This window comes from Carex rostrata, chromosome 14, assembly GCF_964058835.1.
Source record: "Carex rostrata chromosome 14, lpCarRost1.2, whole genome shotgun sequence".
Taxonomy (NCBI): Eukaryota; Viridiplantae; Streptophyta; class Magnoliopsida; order Poales; family Cyperaceae; genus Carex; species Carex rostrata.
The window spans coordinates 9,946,865-9,967,686 of NC_135931.1; the positions used below are offsets into that span (position 1 = coordinate 9,946,865).

General features: G+C 33.1%; 2 protein-coding genes across 4 annotated transcripts in view; both read left to right on the plus strand.

Moving 5' to 3' along the window:
• Window positions 1-20,822, plus strand: part of LOC144565104 ((DL)-glycerol-3-phosphatase 2-like) — a 69,275-nt gene that overhangs the window by 25,536 nt on the left and 22,917 nt on the right. The window lies entirely within an intron of this gene.
• On the plus strand, window positions 9,535-15,542 carry LOC144565685 (SET domain-containing protein). Of its 2 annotated transcripts, none has more exons than XM_078315506.1 (11): window positions 9,535-9,735; window positions 10,022-10,175; window positions 10,265-10,565; window positions 10,901-11,019; window positions 11,976-12,108; window positions 12,183-12,259; window positions 12,512-12,709; window positions 13,016-13,205; window positions 14,306-14,472; window positions 14,558-14,649; window positions 15,271-15,542. In XM_078315506.1, the coding sequence occupies exons 2-11, from the start codon at window positions 10,167-10,169 to the stop codon at window positions 15,383-15,385; spliced, it is 1,401 nt and encodes a 466-aa protein (XP_078171632.1). In that variant the 5' UTR covers window positions 9,535-9,735; window positions 10,022-10,166; the 3' UTR covers window positions 15,386-15,542. The 2 variants fall into 2 exon arrangements, with proteins under 2 accessions (XP_078171632.1, XP_078171631.1); XM_078315505.1 differs by having other exon boundaries at window positions 10,053-10,175.

Sequence of the window (20,822 nt, forward strand, 5' to 3'; positions counted from 1 at the left end):
ATTTTTGGAATCTATTTTGGAATATAAAAATTTTACGTCGAGACTGGATAAGGTAATATCGCCGATTTTTTTAAAAATACCCATTAAAAAAATTAATTTAATAAAAATAACCAGATCTGAACTGAAATTTTAAAACTATCTAGATCGCGGATTTTTTCCGCAACCCGGAATTTTTATTCCGGGCCGCGGAAAAAATTCGCGCCCCGAAAAAAAAAAATTTAATTTTTTATTCCGAGCGCGGATATTTTCCGCAGCCCGGATTTTAAAATAATTTTTTTTTTTTTTAGAGTTTGGAGAAAAAAAATTTATTTTTTTGGCCCAACTTTGCACCTCTGGTTAACATATCAAAACACCTTCAAAAATCATGAAAATTTACCGACATGCATTATTGACTTTATAGAATAAGTCTGTAAAGTTTCATACAAAATCTCAAAACAGATTGTGAGATATCGGCTCTCAAAAATTGCCCGAACTGCTGAAGAAGTGCTTCTGACCCCAACTTTGCACCTCTGATTAACATACCAAAACACCTTCAAAAATCATGAAAATTTACTGACATGCATTCTTGACTTCATAAAATAAGACTGTGAAGTTTCATACAAAAGATCAAAACACATCGTGAGATATTGGCTCTCAAAAATTGCCCGAACTGCTGAAGAAGTGCTTCTGACCCCAACTTTGCACCTTTGATTAACATACCAAAACACCTTCAAAAATCATGAAAATTTACCGACATGCATTCTTGACTTCATAGAATAAGACTGTGAAGTTTCATACAAAATCTCAAAACAGATCGTGAGATATCGGCTCTCAAAAATTGCTCAAACTGCTGAAGGAGTGCTTCTGAGCCCAACTTTGCACTTGTGATTAACATACCAAAACACCTTCAAAAATCATGAATTAATTTAATATACGAGAAAAAAGCTATTGATCTAAGAAATATTTCATAACAAACTTTTATAATATCAGTAAAATATGTATGATAATCCATGAACTATGATGCCTAATGCAAGGCATGACTTTTCACATGAAATGACTGATCAATAAATTTTAATTTTTATAAATTTCATACATATATTTATAAAACATTTAAATTACATTTTCCCTCTCTAAAATAAAAATATCTCACATTAATCCTTCTAACTTTTAAAATTATAAATTATGTTTAATGTTATATATGATATATTTATCCTTCTAAAATTCAAAAAACTCTAATATTTATCCTTCTAAACCATTAATATTACATACTTCTCACCAAATTTGAAGTATCATATTATCCTTCTAAAATATAGAAACTCTCCAATTTAGTTACCTTTTCTATCGTCATTCAGTCATTTTAAATAAAGAAATCTCTCGCGTTCCGTTCTCTTTGCTCTCATGTAAGGCGGCACAAAAAGTTCGTAGTTCGTGATTTGATTTGAGTTTGATTCAAAAAAAAGTTCGTAATTAATTCAATTTGAAATTAGTTTGTTATGAAACAAATCAAACCAATTCGTTTTGAATCTTATTCAAACTCAAACTCAAACTGGGTATATATAGTTTGTTCGAAATTAGTTCAGGCAATTTTTTAGAGCCGATATCTCACGATCTGTTTTGAGATTTTGTATGAAACTTCACAGTCTTATTCTATGAAGTCAAGAATGCATGTCGGTAAATTGTCATGATTTTTGAAGGTGTTTTGGTATGTTAATCAGAGGTGCAAAGTTGGGGTCAGAAGCACTTCTTCAGCAGTTCGGGCAATTTTTGAGAGCCGATATCTCACGATCGGTTTTGATCTTTGCTATGAAACTTCACAGTCTTATTTTATGAAGTCAAGAATGCATGTCAGTAAATTTTCATGATTTTTGAAGGTGTTTTGGTATGTTAATCAGAGGTGCAAAGTTGGGGTCAGAAGCACTCCTTCAGCAGTTCGGGCAATATCCGCGCTCGGAATAAAAAATTAAAAATTTTTTTTTTCGGGGCAATAATTTTTTCCGCGGCCCGGAATAAAAATCCGCGATCTGGGTAGTTTTAAAATTTCAGTTCATATATGGTTATTTTTTATTAAATTAATTTTTTTAATGAGTATTTTTAAAAAAATCAGTAATATCGGGATACAGCACGTGACTCGCGTGTTCTTTGTGTGACCATTTTAAAAAAAATCAATATGACATGTAAATGATCACGGTATGTAGTTATATGTGATCAAGACTGATAGATATTGATTTTAATTGGACAAACTAACTTAAATTTTGATTAAGATCTAATGGTCCTGATTACACGTGACCGTGCGATGTGTTAATTTTACGAAGAATTGTCACAACACGGGACAATGTAATAAACTAACTTAAATTCCGATAAAGATCTAACAGTTCTGATTACACGTGATCGTGCGATGCGTTGATTTTACGAAGAATTGTCACAACACGGGACACGTGAGTCACAGCATGCAACTTGGGCAATGTAATAAAATAACTTAAATTCCGATCAAGATCTAACGGTCCTGGTGATTGCGTGCTATGACCAGACTAGTTCACCTGCTGTGTCAATTTTCTAAAAATATTGTCATAATATGGGACACGCGAGTCACAACATATGACTTGGATCACGTGTCGTGTCGTGACCAAGGGCAGATCTAGGATTTTGATCAAGTGTAGGCACAAAATATTAACAAGATTACAATTTTTTTTCCTGACGAATTGAAATGTAGTGGATAGAGATCTAAAAAAGTCACGATATGACAAGATACGTCACAGTACGACACAGTTCCGTCACAGCACGTGTGCCGGTTACGTGCTGTGACAATTTTTCGAAAAATGGACACGACAAGACACGTTACACAAAAGATTTGGTCATGACACGACATATTGTCACGTATAATAAAGACCATTAGATATTGATCGAATGATAAATATTAAATAAACTAACCTAAATTATAAAAAAAATAGTTAACCATGACAAACGTGACTGATTACGTTTGGACTCGTCTTGTCACGACATGCCATGGCCACGGCGTGATTAATATGTTGTGACCATTTACTTGCTATGATCATCCTTCCAAATTTAATCACAACACAATAAGACACATGATCCAAGTTATGACACAACTAATCACGACACTATACATATTTATATCCTTAGTAGCATACATTTTTTTTCTTTCTTTTTTTACACGAATCAGTCTGAACTAATTTTTTTCCCGTACAAATTAATTCTACTGGACCGTGAATTAAATTCAGGAGTGGACATTATATCCATTCAAGAATAAGCACATGCATAAAATAGCATTGTGTTTAAAAAAAAAATTGAATCCAGGGTTGCCCTTCTTGGGTCCGCTACTAGTCATGACAAAATCGTATTCGGTCAGAGTGTAACTTTTTTATATTCCAAAATACATCCCAAAAAACATTTTTATATATAAAACTTCTATAAGTATTTATCTAATAATTGGAGTCTGGGTTTATTGGACAGGGAAGTATTTTTAGAAAATAAGGAGAAACAAAGAATTGGGTAGGGAAATATCAAATGTTGTTCTTCAACTTCGTAAACCGTGGCATTCATTTTTTTTGCGTTGCTATAAACTATGACGTCCGATCCAAGATTTTTTTTTTTTTTCATTTTCAAATTTTTATTAATTTTATTTTTATTAATAAAAAAATTCGGTGTCTGTTGTCTCCTCGAAATGATTTCACTTGCTCTCCGTTTGCAAATCAAGGCCGTCTCCAGCTCCTGAGGAACTGAAGAAGCTCTCTCGTTAATCTCAAATGAGTCCGGAATGGGAATTTTTTTTCATAAATCATAATTAATAAATCGAAAATTAGAAAACCAATATGATTATTTTTTTTTTTGAAAAACCATAAGGACCATATGGTCCCTATGGTCTCCAAAATTGCATTTCTCCATACCGTATGGACCATACGGTCTTACCATTTTTTTTTTTTTTTATAAAACAGAAATTTTTTAAATTTTTTTATTTTTTGTATTAAAATATTAGAAATATTAAATATATTTCTTTGAAAATAGATGAAATATAATATAATTTGATTTATTAGAAAGACTGCAACAAATAACCCGGATCAATATTTTTGAGGTTGGATTTTTCGCGGCTGTAAGAAAAATTAATATATTTCTTTATGTGTTATTGGAAAAAAATAAAAATGCTTAGATTCTGAGTTATTAATCCCGGTTCAAAAGTCACTTCTAGGTAATTCAGAAAATATTGTGATCCTTCTAGTACATTTAATTTATGAAAAATTGTTTCTATTTTTGAAAAAAAAAATAAAAACTTTAAGTTATTTAATTATTGTTATTCAAAAAGAATTCTCAAAATAGATACAACTTTTTATAAATTAAATGTCCTAGAAGGATCACAATATTTTCTGAATTACCTAGAAGCTATGTTACTCGGATACGCCACATTGGGCGCCGTATCCGTATCGGATACGTAGCTGATACGCACCCGATACGCCAGCTGGCGTATCAGCCTACGTGGCGTATCCTTAATCCCTTGATACGGTCAAGGATACGGATTGACTCGCTGCGATACGGTTCTGACACGTCCGGATACGGTCAGGATACTGCTGCACCAGTGACACTTCTGCAGAATAGGACCGTGGACCGTGGACCGCATACACCACACACCTTATACACCGCGCATACACCGATTGTTGAGGAAAACTTATATTTTCAGCAGCAGGAATCGAACCCTGGTTGTGCGGAACAAGAACCAAGACCCTTTACCACCACACCACTCTCCATTTGTTGCTAAATCCTAGTAGCATTCATATTTAATATATATTTGAACTATTTTATCTTAATATATCCATAATTTTTTTATGTTTAATTTATATAATATAAATGTTGAGTTAGTAATATAAATAAAATATAATATATAAAATAAACGTATCGTATCCTTGATTTTTTAAAATTGGCGTATCGCCGTATCCGTATCGTATCCGATACGATACCCGTATCCGTATCGTATCCGATACGATACCCGTATCCGTATCCATGCAACATAGCCTAGAAGTGAATTTTGAACCGGGATCAATAACTCAGAATCTAAGCATTTTTATTTTTTTTTCCAATAACACGTAAAGAAATATATTAATTTTTCTTACGGCCACGAAAAATCCGACCTCAAAAATATTGATCCGGGTTATTTGTTGCAGTCTTTCTAATAAATCAAATTATATTATATTTCATCTATTTTCAAAGAAATATATTCAATATTTGTAATATTTTAATACAAAAAATAAAAAATAAAAAATTTTAAAAAATTTCTGTTTTATAAAAAAAAAGAAAAAAAGGTAAGACCGTATAGTCCCTACGGTATGAAAAAATGCAATTTTGGAGACCATAGGGACCATACGGTCCTTATGATTTAAAAAAAATATAATCATATTAGTTTCCTAATTTTTGATTTATTAATTATGGTTTATGAAAAAAATTCCCGGAATGGAGGCCGACGTTCTGAAAAGACAAGCAGAAAACGCACTTAATAGGCCTACGGGCCATGTAAGAACCAAAAAAAAAAAAAACGCACTTAATTTTATCCGACGGGGACATCTAATCTGACGTGCGATCAGCATCACCTAACGGCTAACGCTTAGGCGTTGACATCTTTACATAACAAACAATAGTTTGTGTACACGTGGCGGGCCCTGTGGGGGCGTAGACCTAATTTACCCAGGAAGAGGGATCCTCCCAGGGGTGTAAACGGATCGGATAATATTCGATTTCGTCCGAATTCGAATCCGGAAAAGTACTTAAATTATTCGATCCGTATCCGTATCCATATCCGAAAAATTATAACGGATACGGATACGGTAAGGTATTTTACTATCCGCATCCGACCGTTTATATTTTAAACCACAATAAATGTGATATATGTTTTTAAATTGATTTATTAAATTGCATATTATACAAATAATTTATTAAATTGCATATAGATATATATTTTGATGAACAATATAACACTATGACATAACTAGTGACTAATATTTTAATAATATAATAGATGTTTTGTAACTAACAAGCTAATTATGAAAAATATCCGTATCCGTCCGATATCCGATCCGTATCCGTATCTGAAAAATTATAACGGATACGGATACGGTAAGACCACTATCCGATCCGTATCCGACCGTTTACACCCCTAGATCCTCCAGAGTTGGCCGAAGCGTGAAGATCATGCATTCATGCCCTTTATCCTGGACCCATGTTATCATGTATTGTTTCTTCGTTAACAATACACAAGCAGCTGTATGCATATGCATTAATTCAATTCAAATTGTATAAGAAATAATTCGAGAATCTATTGCAATTTGTCGAAAAAGTTCATCATAAATTTCGTAACAAATACCGATAATTGAGTTTTCTGGATGCTGTGCTTGAACCGTATATTATTCACAACTATGGGAAAGGAAATAAATCTGTTGCAATCCAAAAATCCCTGCAATCTGTCCGATACCCAAGCTGAATTGGGAGTGATTCGGGTTGAATTAAAGGGGAGGATCATTGAAACACTGACAGGTGGTCCCTAAGCGTAGTCTAATAGAATTCATTAGTCTGTTGCCAAATAAAGAAGATGCTGTGCTGGCAGCTGAGGTGTCATCTCGCTATGCATCTGACGCATCTAGTTTGTAAAAAGTTGTAATTCCTTTTCAATTTACTTCGCCTATATAAGGCTAATACTTGTAACAGAACGAATCATGAAATAAATACACAATTTGTTCCAATTTCTCTTTTATCTCTCTCATCGTTCTACTGAGCTGAAGCTCAGATCGTCAAAGCTTGTCCAAGCAGCTGACTTTGCAGCTCAATTGCAAGTGGAGACTAGATCGTCAGATCGTGTATCTTACACAATCCCTGCGACTCCATATCTCTCCCTTCACATTCTACAATGCACAAATTTCAAGGAGCAATTATTTTTTATGTGCAAATCTCTAAACAAATGAACGGACGGATTTAGAATGGCAGAGATTGCAGGAATTTTTGAATCGCACCAGATTTATTTCCCTATGCGAAATAAGTACATCAAGCAGCTAGCTATCAGAAATTCAGAATTGATAATAACTTAATAATAAAATTGGCCTTTAATTTTCTAATTTAATTATACACAAAGGCCAAATTAAAGCTGCAGGTATCGGTGCTGTTATGATGACATAAATATATAATCTTAAATTTGTATTATTTGGTAGTGGCCAAGATGTCATGGACGTGCAAGCATCAAGTTCACGCGAACAATTTAATTTTAAATTTTCAGTTTCAAATAAGGTCGGAAATTCGGAACAGTAGAAGATTATACTTTCGTCTACGAAATATTCTATGGTCAATTAATATCACTTATGTGATCTTAATTTCCTTTGCAATACTGATAGAATTTTCCAAAAGTTCATTTGCCCCTGGAACATTAAAAGCGACAGCTTAATTGTGCCAGTGTTTTGTAAGGAGCAATGAAAACCCTGTGTTAAACGAACTTGCCTCAAATTCCAAAAAATACTTGTTGCTTCGTCATCTCATCCCAAGTGTTACCGTTATCCATGCCATGTATCATGCTGGCATGTTATAGTTTTGTTTTTTTTAATTTTTTTGTACTGGCAAGTTCAAGTCTTCATATTCTCTCCTTGTTAGAAGTGGGAGGGATCTGATGTTCTAAGTTTCAATTTAATTAATTTATCCTCTCATGTTGTTATTACTCTATAACCATAATTTAAAACCTATTCAAATTTTACTTTCCCATTTAATTAACTCATAGCTAGTAGCGCAAGGTTGGTACCATTTCCTATTCAAATAATTTAAAACCTATTCAAATTTTACTTTCCCATTTACAATTATTTGAGCCCTTTTATTTCTCTACAAGAGTTTTCTAACTATAGATCAGAATGGAATAAAATTCCGCATAAAAACGATAGTTCATTACTATATTATCGATGTGATCAATGATGTTGTAACCAACTGGTACCTGGAAGTTGGTAGTTGAATGCGATATACTTTTAGAAAATAATAAAAAGATGGCGAGTTGACTTCGTGATCATATAATATGGTTTCTGCATTCAAGATTGCTTCTACTGGCAGAAAAATTATTTGAAGCATCAGTGGTTCATGTGATTGGCATTATCTCATATTGAATTGTTTTCCAATAAACTATACCTGAGACGGTAGGACCACCTGATTCTGTTTTGGTCCTACAATTTATGACAACTTCATTTTGGTCCTGAAATTTATGAGAACAATAAATAATGAGGAGGGTTCTAATGCCTCATCTTTTTTATACCTCATATTTCATATCTTTGTTTTCAAAGTCCAAGTTGTCGATCTGAACCGTTCAACATAATATTTATACTAAAATATGCATGGAGATGAAATTTTATATTTTTTGAATTTTTTTACTAATTTTCAAGATAGGTATAAAATCATTGTTTTTGAATCGTTAAAAAAACAATGATTTTCTATCCATCTTAAAAAATAGTAAAAAGTTTTCAAAAAATATAAAATTTCATTCCTAACCATATTTTAGTATATATATCATGTTGAATGGTTTGGATCGATAATTTAAACTTTAAAAACGAAAATATTAAATATAAAATATGATGAGATATGAAAGGCACGAGGGATCGGAACCTCCAACTTTTAAGATTCCTTGAGCAAAGTCCGTCGCTTAAAAGTTGAAGTCTCGCTTTTATAAAGTTTATAACAGGCCCCCATTTTTAGAGTTTTGGGCTGGAATTATAATTCCAGGCCGATTGTATCAATTATCAGTTCCCGGTTGTTCTTGGACCAACATTTTATGATATCCTGATCCAACAAATACACTTTATTAAGCTTCTTATTTAATGAACAACTTTGTCGACTCATTTCGACTTGAAAAAAAAAAATTTTGTTTCTTCGTTTAATACCGGCCCGTGCAAAAAAGAAAAGCAAAATAAAGTGGAGAATTTTAAATAGTGTCATTTTTCAAAATATAGAACAAAATACTTCCTCATGCATTTTTAAATTTTAATAGTAGATAATCAGGTTGAATAAGCTCTCTATCCAAAACTACATTTTTGGGAGGCAACTGGAGACAAAAACCAAACTTTTCATTTATTTTTTTCGTACTCCTCTTCTCGTTATTTAAATGCTTTTTTACAGATGAACTAACCTTTTGAGAAAAAAGGCTGAACTAAAGTCCATGCAAATGCAATTTGAGTAGATATCTACAGCACATCCAGATAACTTCTTCGTGCCATGTCTTAATTTCTCACATTATAGTGCGTTTGGATTACGAAAAATTAATTTTTTTTTTTCACATAAAGTGTTGATACGGGCCGACATTTATCTAATAAAAGCCTAACTAATGGGCCTAGAAACAGTAAATCGGGAGTGAGTGTCCCTTGATTGGAGGGGTGCAATAATAAATGGACGTCCTGGATTAATTTTAGCAGGGCCGAATTCAATCTTGTGCCTATGAAAACTATAGGGGTCCGTTTTGAAATTCGTGTTAAGTTAGAAAGACCGGTCCGGATCTACTTATTGCACCGGATGTGAATTCGTAAATCGGACCCCTCTCGAATCTTCAAAATTGCATTATTTCTCTTCTTCTCCAATGGAAAAACCCTAAACCCTTTATGTGGTTCTACCACATAAGTTTATTTTTGTACTTATTATTCCACTGGTCCCAGTTCTTCAATGAAAGCAAACATGGCGAAAGCGAAGCTCAGCTTTTGTCTCCCGCCTCTCACGCAAGATGACCAATTTTACGCAGAAAAGAAGGTACTGATTCTTAAATTTATGTGTGTTTGTATCTATGCGTTACGAGCGCTTTTGTGTTGGTACTCCACTTGACTCGTGAGGTATTGGCACTCTTCCGTAGCAATTTAATAAACAGATGAGAGCCGTAGAAGACTTAACAATAAATTAATAGAGAGCTCGGTTTGGTACAGCTGATATGAATCCTATTCATTATCACACTAAGGTGGTACGGTATATATATTCATGTATGCCTTTAATTGTTGATTTATTCAATAGTGGAGGTGCTAATTTATATTTTTAAATTTAGCGGTTTGTTTGTGTCCGCTCTTTTCATGTAGAATTTATCAGATGCTAGAGACTTGAGATACGAATTTGAGCTGCCAAATTCTCTCTCTACGGATGAAATTCTTAAAATATTTGATCAGATAATTCAAACTGCCAGACTAATCCATATGGACGAGGTACTATTTATATTATGCAAACTACCACCATTTTTTTTCAAGTTGTTTTGTCCATCAAGCTAATTATCATTGCATTATTCTACTGTCAGATAGAGCTTTATTTTGTTGAGGACGAAGATTTTGGTCCATTTAGCCCGAGAAATGAAATTGGGTCCCTCAACTTAATTCTAAGAACAATAGACTCTCTACTCTCACCTACTAATCATCAGGCAATACAAGTTTTACGAGAACTGAGAAATGTAACACTTTCAAAACTGCACTTAGTCGGGACACAAAGTGGAGTTGTGGATCATATGATGATTGATGAAAGTTCTAATAATATTGAGGAAGATGATTCTTTACTAAGATGGGCTAAGAATAATGGAGTTCAATCAAAGTTGAATATTGGATGTAAGTGTTGTTTACATTACTACTTTGAGATAGTTACACATGAATCCCTAAAAAGCTCAAAAATACTATTTTATACCCCCTAAGAACACAGAATGCACCACCTTTGCCCATAAAATGTTAAACTTATCTACTCTAATTCTTCCCGATTTTTGTTCAAATGCTAGAACAGTCATTCTTTATTGTTGTCAAAAAGGAAAGGATCGGCATTTGGTTATACTATAAAAGAATTTAGGAAGGTGGGGAATGGGAGCATTTCCCACTGTTCATAGGGTGGTTCAAGATTTTTCATTTATCCAGGTTGTGCATAATTTTTTTTTTTTTTTTTTTTCATTTAGGCTTTAAAGGAGCTGGAAGAGGACTGATAGCTTCAGATGATTTATCTATTGGAGATGCAGCACTTGAAATTCCAGAATCGTTAATTATTTCTGAGGATCTTATCTTTCAGTCAGAAATGGTATGTTCTACCACAATCAATTTTTTTTTCCCTAAAAGCACTTCATTTTCCATTAAAAGTTGCTCCTTCCCGTGCCCAACCATTTTTGTGTATATATAATTTAGTAATGCAACCAAACCCCCACCCCTCCCACATTTCCTTTGGTACCAGCTATTCAAGTTGAGCGTCTGCAATTATTGTTTTTGTTCCTTTCTTTCTCAGTTTCACTGCTATTGAAATTTTATCCATGAAACTGATGCACATGCATTTGGTATTAAGGAGTTGTTGTGTTAGTGAGAGTAGCTTAGATATGATGAGCAGATCCTTTGCCAATCAGGATGAGGATCCTAACAATCCCCATAATCCATCAAACAGCTTAATTCCTCCATTTTTGCCAAATATTCAGCCAAGATGGCTGTCGTGAAACCCCCACCACCCCATTCGTGATCATCATAATCCCTTTCTCTATTGAGAGCTTTTGCCAATGGAGTAAAAGGAACAAGAATATAATACAGGAAGATAGGATTCTTGGTTTTACTGGTACAAAAGTATGCCATTTCGTTTATTTCCATCCAAATTGAAATGAATGACAATGCCACTACAGAAGGCAAGTCAGTTAATCTAGATCAGTATGATGTATGGTGGATCTGATCATTCGATGACAGGTCTGCCCAATCGGCTCCTAGTTGGTCAGCCTCTTGTATTTTCTATAGGCAGAGTTTGTTCTGTGTCCATGCAAAATCACAAATGATCACGTGATCCGTACAAAACCATCACAATATCATGGATAGCTCTACAAAAGCAGCAAAGGGTCATCGACTCCTGTTGCTACTCGTAGATCTGTATTAATATTACTCAGTTAACTATGAAGGGATTTTGAAAGATGAAACAGGTTATTTTTTTTATAACAAAAGGAATTAACAACCCGTGGATGGAATAATAGGGCTAGTCTCTGCAATTATATTTCCTTTCTGTAGTACAATGCAGTCAAGGAATTGCAGATTATGACTTCCGACACAATGCTAACTCTGTGGACCATGCGAGAGAGATTTAACCCAGATTCAAAATTCAAGATCTACTTTGACACACTTCCTGAAAATTTTAACACAGGTATTATGATTACATAATTATGTACTTACTTTTCTTAGTAAAAGGTATAAACTTTTAGATGTTTAATTTCACAGGTCTGAGTTTTGGAATAGAAGCACTTGCTGAATTAGAAGGAACTCTTCTTTTTGAAGAATTAGTGCAATCTAAAGAGGTTATTTCTCTAAATTTTCTCCATATGGTGTCCTCGTTAAAACCTCAAAATATATCCTATGCCTATAATTCATTGAGAACATCTCCCTTTACTTAAAATTGTAAATTCAAATATGAGCAATCTCCAACATTACCTTAGCTAACCTCATCCATGGAGAGAATACAATAAATGAGGAATGAGCTTGGAAATTGGTATTTTTTTGGGAAAACACAGCGTCTGTAATGTTTTCTGATTCTTCCCTTTCTTTTTCAGCACTTGAGGCAACAATACGACATGTTATTCCCCATGTTGTTCTCTGATTATCCCGACATATTCAAAAAGGAAATTTATACATGGGATAAATTTCTTTGGGCTTGTGAGCTTTTTTATTCTAACAGTATGAAGGTTGTTTTTTCGGATGGAAAATTGAAGACTTGTCTCGTACCAGTTGCTGGTCTTTTAAATCACTCAGTTAGTACCTCAACTTGAAGATTTTTTTTTATTTATTTTTTACTTCTGCACGAATACTTTGAAATTCTCAGTCTAGCTTGTTATATGACTTTAATATGGAAGCAAAATATTACGATATTACCTGTGGTATAAGATGCAAATCATAATTGAGAGGATATGTATCAAGTTCTTAAGTCCACTGCTCTTGCTCATTTAAAAATAAAATAGACATCAAAAGGGTGTTTTGTCAGACAAATTATTGTGATGCAACAAGTGTTTGAAACAGAGTTAATTTGACCTTGATGTTAATTTATTTAATTTTTTCAGTTGTGTCCTCATATTCTTCAATATGGTCGAGTGGATCTTTTGACAAAATATTTGAAATTCCCTTTATCAAGGCCTTGTGAAAGAGGACAACAATGCTATCTTAGCTATGGAAGTTATTCGTCTTCTCATTTATTAACATTTTATGGATTTGTTCCGAAAGGAGATAATTACTACGACTTTATCCCTTTAGGTAAGTTTGAGATCTTTGTTAACAAGTATTTTTGGGCATTTTTAAAGATGAAGCTTTAGATGGATCTTTTACATAGTAAAAATGAAAGGATGATAATTATAAAACAAAACCACCAGCTAAATGGTTTTCGTAAAAATAAAGTTTTGATCTTCAGCTATGTTAGTAAGGTGTATGACTCTTTGCCCTCGTTTAGCAGGGAGTGTTCTAAAGCCCGCTGTTATGAGAATTTATTTTGCAATGCAGATGCAGTATTTTATTTCAGTTGCAGATAACACATACTATCTCTCCTTGATGTAGTTGTAAACATACCTTAACTGTTAGGCTTACTGATGGGAAAGTCTTTTCTTTATATCTTGACAATTTTGCACCTGATGCAAAATCATAATTGTTTAAACTAGCAGATTTTGAAGCTGGGTTTCAAGAATTTTTTTTTTTATTTAAGCCGGCAAATTTCTTAACCTTTATTTTAATGTGTCAGTGTTCTTTTGGCATTGCCCACAGATTTTATTGTCAACTGCTAGTGCAAAAAAGGATTTTTGTGCAGTAAGGCAACCAAATGTCTAGTAAACCAAATTTCAAGATGACAATATTGTGCGCTAAGGCAGTGCATATTGGCCTGATGAAAGGATTGCTATTTTTTTTTGGAGTAAGGCTTAGGTGCTATGGATAGCATAAGGACTTCCGTACTACGGTCTCAAAAACCTATCGTATAAACTTCAAACTTCAATTTAAGTAGTTCAATAAATTGGTTATAAAATAAGCTTGTAAGTTACTAATTTTTACTATTTTTGGAATTTTTTTACTATTTTTTATGATTTATGAAAGATGGCCTAAAAATAAAAGAAAATTGTCAATATTTTAGGCTATTTTTTGCCATCTTTCATAAATCATAAAAAATAGTAAAAAAATTCCAAAAGTAGTAAAAATTAGTATTCTACAAGTTTATTATATAACCAATTTATTGAGCTACTTAAATCGAAGTTTGAAGTTTATACGATAAGTTTTTGAGGCTATAGCACGGATGACCTTATGCTATCCATAGCACCCAAGCCTTACTCTTTTTTTTGTTCGTAAGCCTTTTGATGTCCTTTTCATGATAGACTTTGATGCTTTGGATGGTGACGGCTCAGCAAAGAGTCAACACATGGTAAGGGGAACATGGCTCTCAAAATCTAATGGGCCATGCACCTATGGCTTGCCTCATAAATTAGTTGCACATCTCCGAAGTGCTTTGAATTGTGGAGATCTCATGGACTCTGCTCCAGATGTGAGTGTCAGTTATACAATGATTTGCATGATTATAAAATATTACATCTATTAAATTAATGCAGTATTTTTCTTAATCTTGTCAGAGAAAAGAAACTGACAGAGAAGTGCTAGAGATGATGCTATCCATTTTTAATCCCATGCTTGAAGAGTTAGGTGCATCTGATGGTCCAGTCTGGTATGCTTGCAAACTGGAACAGTAGTGATGTAACTTTCACTTATTTTGGGAAGAATAGTTTTTTGTGTAACCCTACCAAAAAAAATCACAAATCGCATATTACCCCTGCAAAAGGAGGAATATTTTATAGCTCTGATTTGCACATAACCTACAACATCTAAAATGTATCCTGTTCTTCTGGGAGGCAGAGATGAGTGCATATCCGGCCAAGTACCTGAGGTGCAGTCTAAAAGAACGAACGGTCCAGATTAATTCTATTCAAATCAAAGCTAATTTGGTAGCTGCTGTGACTGTAGGAGGTTGCTTTAAAATTGAACAGTCCTGATTTTCAGCTTGCACCTCAGGTACCTGGGGTGATACGGATTCAGCGGAGATGGAGAGGCAGTTTGGTGTCATGTTTTGTAGGAAATGGAGAGAAAGGGGTAAAGGATTTTCATGTTATTTAGGGAACATGTGCTACATCTACTTTATTGTATGTCATGCACGAGATTTTCAATTTTACATGGCACATGATATTTTGACCTTCTATAGGAGTACATGTGGGATTGAACCTGCAGGTGATTTTTTTAACTTATTATAAAATATATATATATATATATATATATATTTCATTCTTTTCAGGGAAAACAGAAGCTGGGATGTAATACTAGCTTTAGAATTCAAGGAGCTGCAGAGAGTAATAATTTCTTCTGTGGTGGCTTCATGCAATTCTGGCCTTGAGTTGATGAAACTCTAGTTATTGACTTGGTATTATAATTTCCATTGTACCAGTCTGATCCAAAATGGTTGTATAGCATGTATCCATGGTACAAGGCGAGGGGCCAATAATTTAGAGGGGACGTCATATTTTTATCTTAGAGAATTATGCAACTTATCAAGGGATATTTGAGCTACTTTTTTTATCCAAGTGCAAATCATCTATATATTTTTAGGTAAGCTTGTTTTTTCTTGTGAGAATCATGATGTGGCTAACATAAAAAGCAACTTGTAAGCTAATTTGTTGGAGTGGATTACCATTGTGGCCCCTGTATGGCTAGGAGAAATGGTTAAATATGATTTTCCATTGTAGTTCTCAAAGATAATTTAATGAACCAATAATCACTCTCAACCAAAAAAAAAATGGATTTGCCTTTACCCACTTTGGATGGTGGTCCTTTGGAGTCAAAAACTTTCCCGGATATTACTCTGTAACAAACTGTGTGTGGCGAGTTAAAGTGGAATTAGTTCTCCCTAATAAAATTGATAGTTCTGTCGTTTAATGAAAATTGAATATTACTAATATCTTTGAACTCGCGAATACAAATTGAAGAAAGCTTAATTTCACTTGAGGCGAGGATATTGGTTTTGTGAACTTATCAGCCTTCTAATGAAAATGTAGAATAGCGCAGAGGCCAATTAAGATTACATCCCTAGTTGCTATTGCATAATATGTTTGACCAGTATAGTTTATCAACTAAGATCACATAAATTAAAAAGATGGGCGCAATTGGGTCTGGGTAAGCTGCCACTATGAGAGGATATTATATCTCCCAGTATAATTTATCAACTAAGATCACATAAATTGAAAAGATGGGCGAAATTGGGTCTGGGTAGCTGCCACTATGAGAGGATATTATATCTCAACTCCAATTGGGATGGTGCTGTTGCTCTCTACTTTTTTTTAAAAACAAAATTTGAAGGTGCTTTTATGCTTTCCGGTGCAAGTAGATAAATCACAAAAAAAAATTACTATTTTTTTAGATTTATTGAATATCACTGTTTTTTATGGTCCAGATTTGTCTGAAAAATAACGATTTTCAATAAATCTAAAAAAATAGTAAAAAATTTCCAAAAAATGTAAAATTCGGTCTCCAAACACATATTAATATGGAGAACAAGATGAACGGTTCGGATCAACCGTTAGAATTTTAAAAACTCGAATATTGAGCCATAGCACGGGAGGCCTCTATGCAACCCATAGCACCGTAGCCAAGTCCAAATAATAGAGAAATGTTCTGGTCCCTTAAATTATCATATCCGAGCGCATCCCCCAACTAGTTTAATAGAAAAAGTCTTTCAATTTTGTCTAACTTCCATTTTCATCGCCCATTTTTAAAATTTTTAAAGTTTTATTTATAACATTTTCAAATGCTACTTGCAGATATTTAAACATTTATCTGCAAGCAACTAAATTCTAAATACGTGTAGTTTTAACTTCTAACTACTTTTGTTTTCAAGTCAAAAAATAAAAGATTTTTTTTTACCCACTTTTTTAAAAATTTTCTCTCGTACATTTTTTCGACGGTCCGTGATAAATTTTACGAATCTAAAAATACGAGTGTTTTCTACTCGATTTTCTCTTTCAAACCAGATCCAGAAAAAATATTTTTGAGTTATTTTAAATTATTTTTTTTAAAGTAAATCTCATGAGGACTTTAAATTTTCTAACTTTTAAACCTCAGTCTACAAATTTAAACCTCTTATGTCATCATTTAAAAATACTATGTTCAAGCGTTTAAACCTCTAATATCGATTATATAGTATCATACATTTAAAAATTTGTATACAATCGTTAAAAATAGTTGTGTCAAATATTTAAATAGTGCTCATGGACTTTACTTTACAAAAAAAAAAAACGACTTGAAAAAAAAACTCAAAAGTATTTCTTCATGGATTTCATTTGAAAGAGAAAATCGAATAAAAAACATTTGTATTTTTAGATTCATAAAATCCATCATGGATCATTGGAAAAATAAACGAGAATGATTAAAGAAAAAAAAATAGTGAGTGAAAAGAATATTTTCTTTTTTGGCTTGAATACAAAAGTAGTTAGAAGTTAAAACTGCACAGATTTAGAATTTAATTACTTGCAGATAGAGGTTTAAATGCTTGTGAGTAATATTTTAAAATGTTAGAAATAAAAATTTAAAAACTCAAATATGAACGCTGAAAATGAAAGTTAGACATGAAATACTTGAAAAACAAGCTGAGAGAGTTTATTTGAAGGACAATTATTAGGCTCCTAAATAATAATAGACCTTATTTCTCTATATGCAGACACAAATTATAAAAGACATCCAAAAAATATTAGATATAAAGGAACTCTTATTTTAAAAAAAATATACATGTTGCTTTATTCACAGAAACTTGAAGAGATGATAAAAATGAAAAATCAATTGTATTATTAGTTGCCACAAAGCATTTTATCTAAGTCCACATTTATGTTCAAAAAAATTATTTGATATAGCTTTTTATAAAATTATTGGTACAATATAAATTACAAAGCAGTCATATATTTGATGGAAACTCAACAACTTTTCCTTTACAAATAACTTTCATTAATTGAGTAGAACTAGGGTGTTCCTAAGTTTATCAATTTTCTTTGTAAACACAATTCGAAAACTTTATGAGTATTGCATCTACATGTCAAAAAATTAAATTTTTGATTAATTTTGTATATGGTCAAGTGGTGAAAAAAAAATTAAAAAATAAATGTATTAAAATTAATTTATAAACTTTCTAATTTTGACCGTTTGACTTTATGCTAGATAAATTTTAAATTTTTTGTATATAGAGACATCGCTCGTAACACTTATAAAGTAGATAGATTCAATAATTCAAATTTACCATATATAATTAATCTAATATATTTTAGAGTTTAATTCAAAAAAAAAAGTTAGTGAACTTAGAAACACCCTAGTTCCCGAGTTTTTTAAAAAATAACCATTTTTATAAATATTTTATTAAAAATAACTAGAGTTCGGCAGAATTTTTAAAAATACCCAAACCATTGAAAAATTCCACAGCTCGGATTTATTACTCTGCCCCGTGGAAAAAATCCACGTGCGGGATTAAAATTTGGACCCGTGAAAAAAATCCACAACCCAGGGCTATATAAGGGTGTGAGCTGTGGTTTATCTCTCTTCAAAATTCATTTTCTCAAAATCCAACTCTCTCCTCCCATCCGAATTTTCACCAAAATTTCTCCTCTCTTCACCATATTTGTAAGTAAGTCCCTCTATTTTTTAAAAATTTCATTTGTAGTGTAAAAATAGTTGTAGATTAGTCCAATTATGTGTAGAATGTACCAAAATTACTATAATGTAGTTGTAATTAGTGTTAATTATATTTAGTTAGTTCAGTTAGTGTTAATTAGTTTTAATTAGGGTTAATTAATTACGGTACCGAATTTAGTGGTAATTAGTGTTAATGTAGGTACCAAAGTTAGTTTTAATTTTATTTTGAATTTTTTAGGCCAAATTTTACCGTAATTAGTGTTAATTAGTTGTAATTAGGGTTACTTAATTAAGGTACCGAATTTAGTGGTAGATAGTGTTAATGTAGGTACCAAAGTAGTTATAATTAGTGATAATTAAGGTACCAAAGTTAGTTTTAATTTTATTTTGAATTTTTTATTCCAAAATTTTACCGTAATTAGCGTATTTTAGAATATTTTTACCGCAATTAGCGTATTTTAGCATATTTGAGTATAGTTTTTCTTGTTTTAGCATATTTGACCCGAATAAACATATTTTGACCGCAATTAGCATATTTTAAGCCAATTTGAGTATATTTTGGCTTGTTTTAGCATATTTTACCCGAATAAGATATTTTTTACATATTAGCGTAATGTAGCATATTTTTACCGCAATTAGCGTATTTTAGCATATTTGAGTATATTTTGCTTGTTTTAGCATATTTTACCCGAATAACATATTTTTTGCATATTAGCATATTTTTACCGCAATTAGCGTATTTTAGCATATTCGAGTATACTTTTGATTATTTTAGCATATTTTACTAAAATAACATATTTTTTTTCATATTACCGCAATTAGGTTATTTTTAGCGCAATTAGCGTATTTTAGCATTTTTTTCATATTAGTCTAATTTAGCATATTTTATCCGATTAACATATTTTTGCATATTACCGCAATTAGCTTATTTTTACTGCAATTAGCGTATTTCAGTTAATTGTAGCATGTCTAAATTTTTTTTAACGTAGGATGGCTAGGGGACGGCCTAGGAGACCACCACCAGCCGACCCTGTTGATGAGCCCATTCCCATGAACAGCACGTAATATTTCACTCCTTTATTATGGATGAGTCACAAGGAGCACCGAGTCTCACTGGCATCCCAAGAGGTACTTGATTACTTTTTCTCTTTGTTTTTTTTAAGTTTAAATTTTGTCGAGATCTCGTATTTTCAGGTTTTTGTGTTGTTTACTTTTTTCAACACAGAGTGAGGACATTATAGATGCCTGGAGTCGGTATTATGGTATGCAGTACTACTCGCTGATGGACCCGTATCTACAAAATTTGGGGTTGTACCATTTGGTCGATATTATGGAGTCGGAGAGTAAGGCAATTAATGGATCCCTTATTGCAGGATTAGTGGAGCAATGGCGCTCCGAGACGCACACGTTTCATTTACTGTTTGGAGAGATGACAGTGACTCTCCAAGATGTGAGTGCCCTATGGGGTTTGCCCATTCAGGGCAAGCCCGTTGGTGGCATATCTGACCCCACTGATGCTGATGAGAACACGATTAATACCAGACTCGCGGAGCTATTGGGAGGGGGGCCAGATATACTCGATAATGGTGGGAAGTCCAAGTACCGTCTGAAGAGGACCAAGCTGCGAACTCTATTTCAGAGAGGTCTGCATTGGCGTTCCACGCCGCTCAAGATTCAGAGGTACTCATATAAACTATTCTAGATACATTTATTTTGTTTTCGAAGTATTGGCCTTTTGCGAGCTCACTTTTATATTCAATCCGATGACTATAGTAAGAAACATCTGTTTCTCGAAAAGCAGATGTGTCATTGAAGTTTACAAACGGGTGAGTCTCAAAACGACCACTTAACGTTATATTTCTATTTTGCGTCACAGTGGGCTGTGTGTATTCTTCTTCATTTTCTTCATCATTAATGTCCCAGTCTCATTCCTTCACATTCATCCCCAGTTTGCATATTCTCCTCCAGTACCTCGTTCATAAATTCAAATTCCGACTCGTTTGGATCTTCCTGTACTAGTAGTGGTATGGGGTGAGGATTTAGTTCAGGCCCAGGTAAGGATGAAGGACCTCTATACACGGACATAGATGGGATAAAAGGTGGAGATTGGAGTGAATTACTGTATATTTCTGATTCTGGTACTGGCATTTGTTCGAGTATGAATAAAGGAGTGTGTGG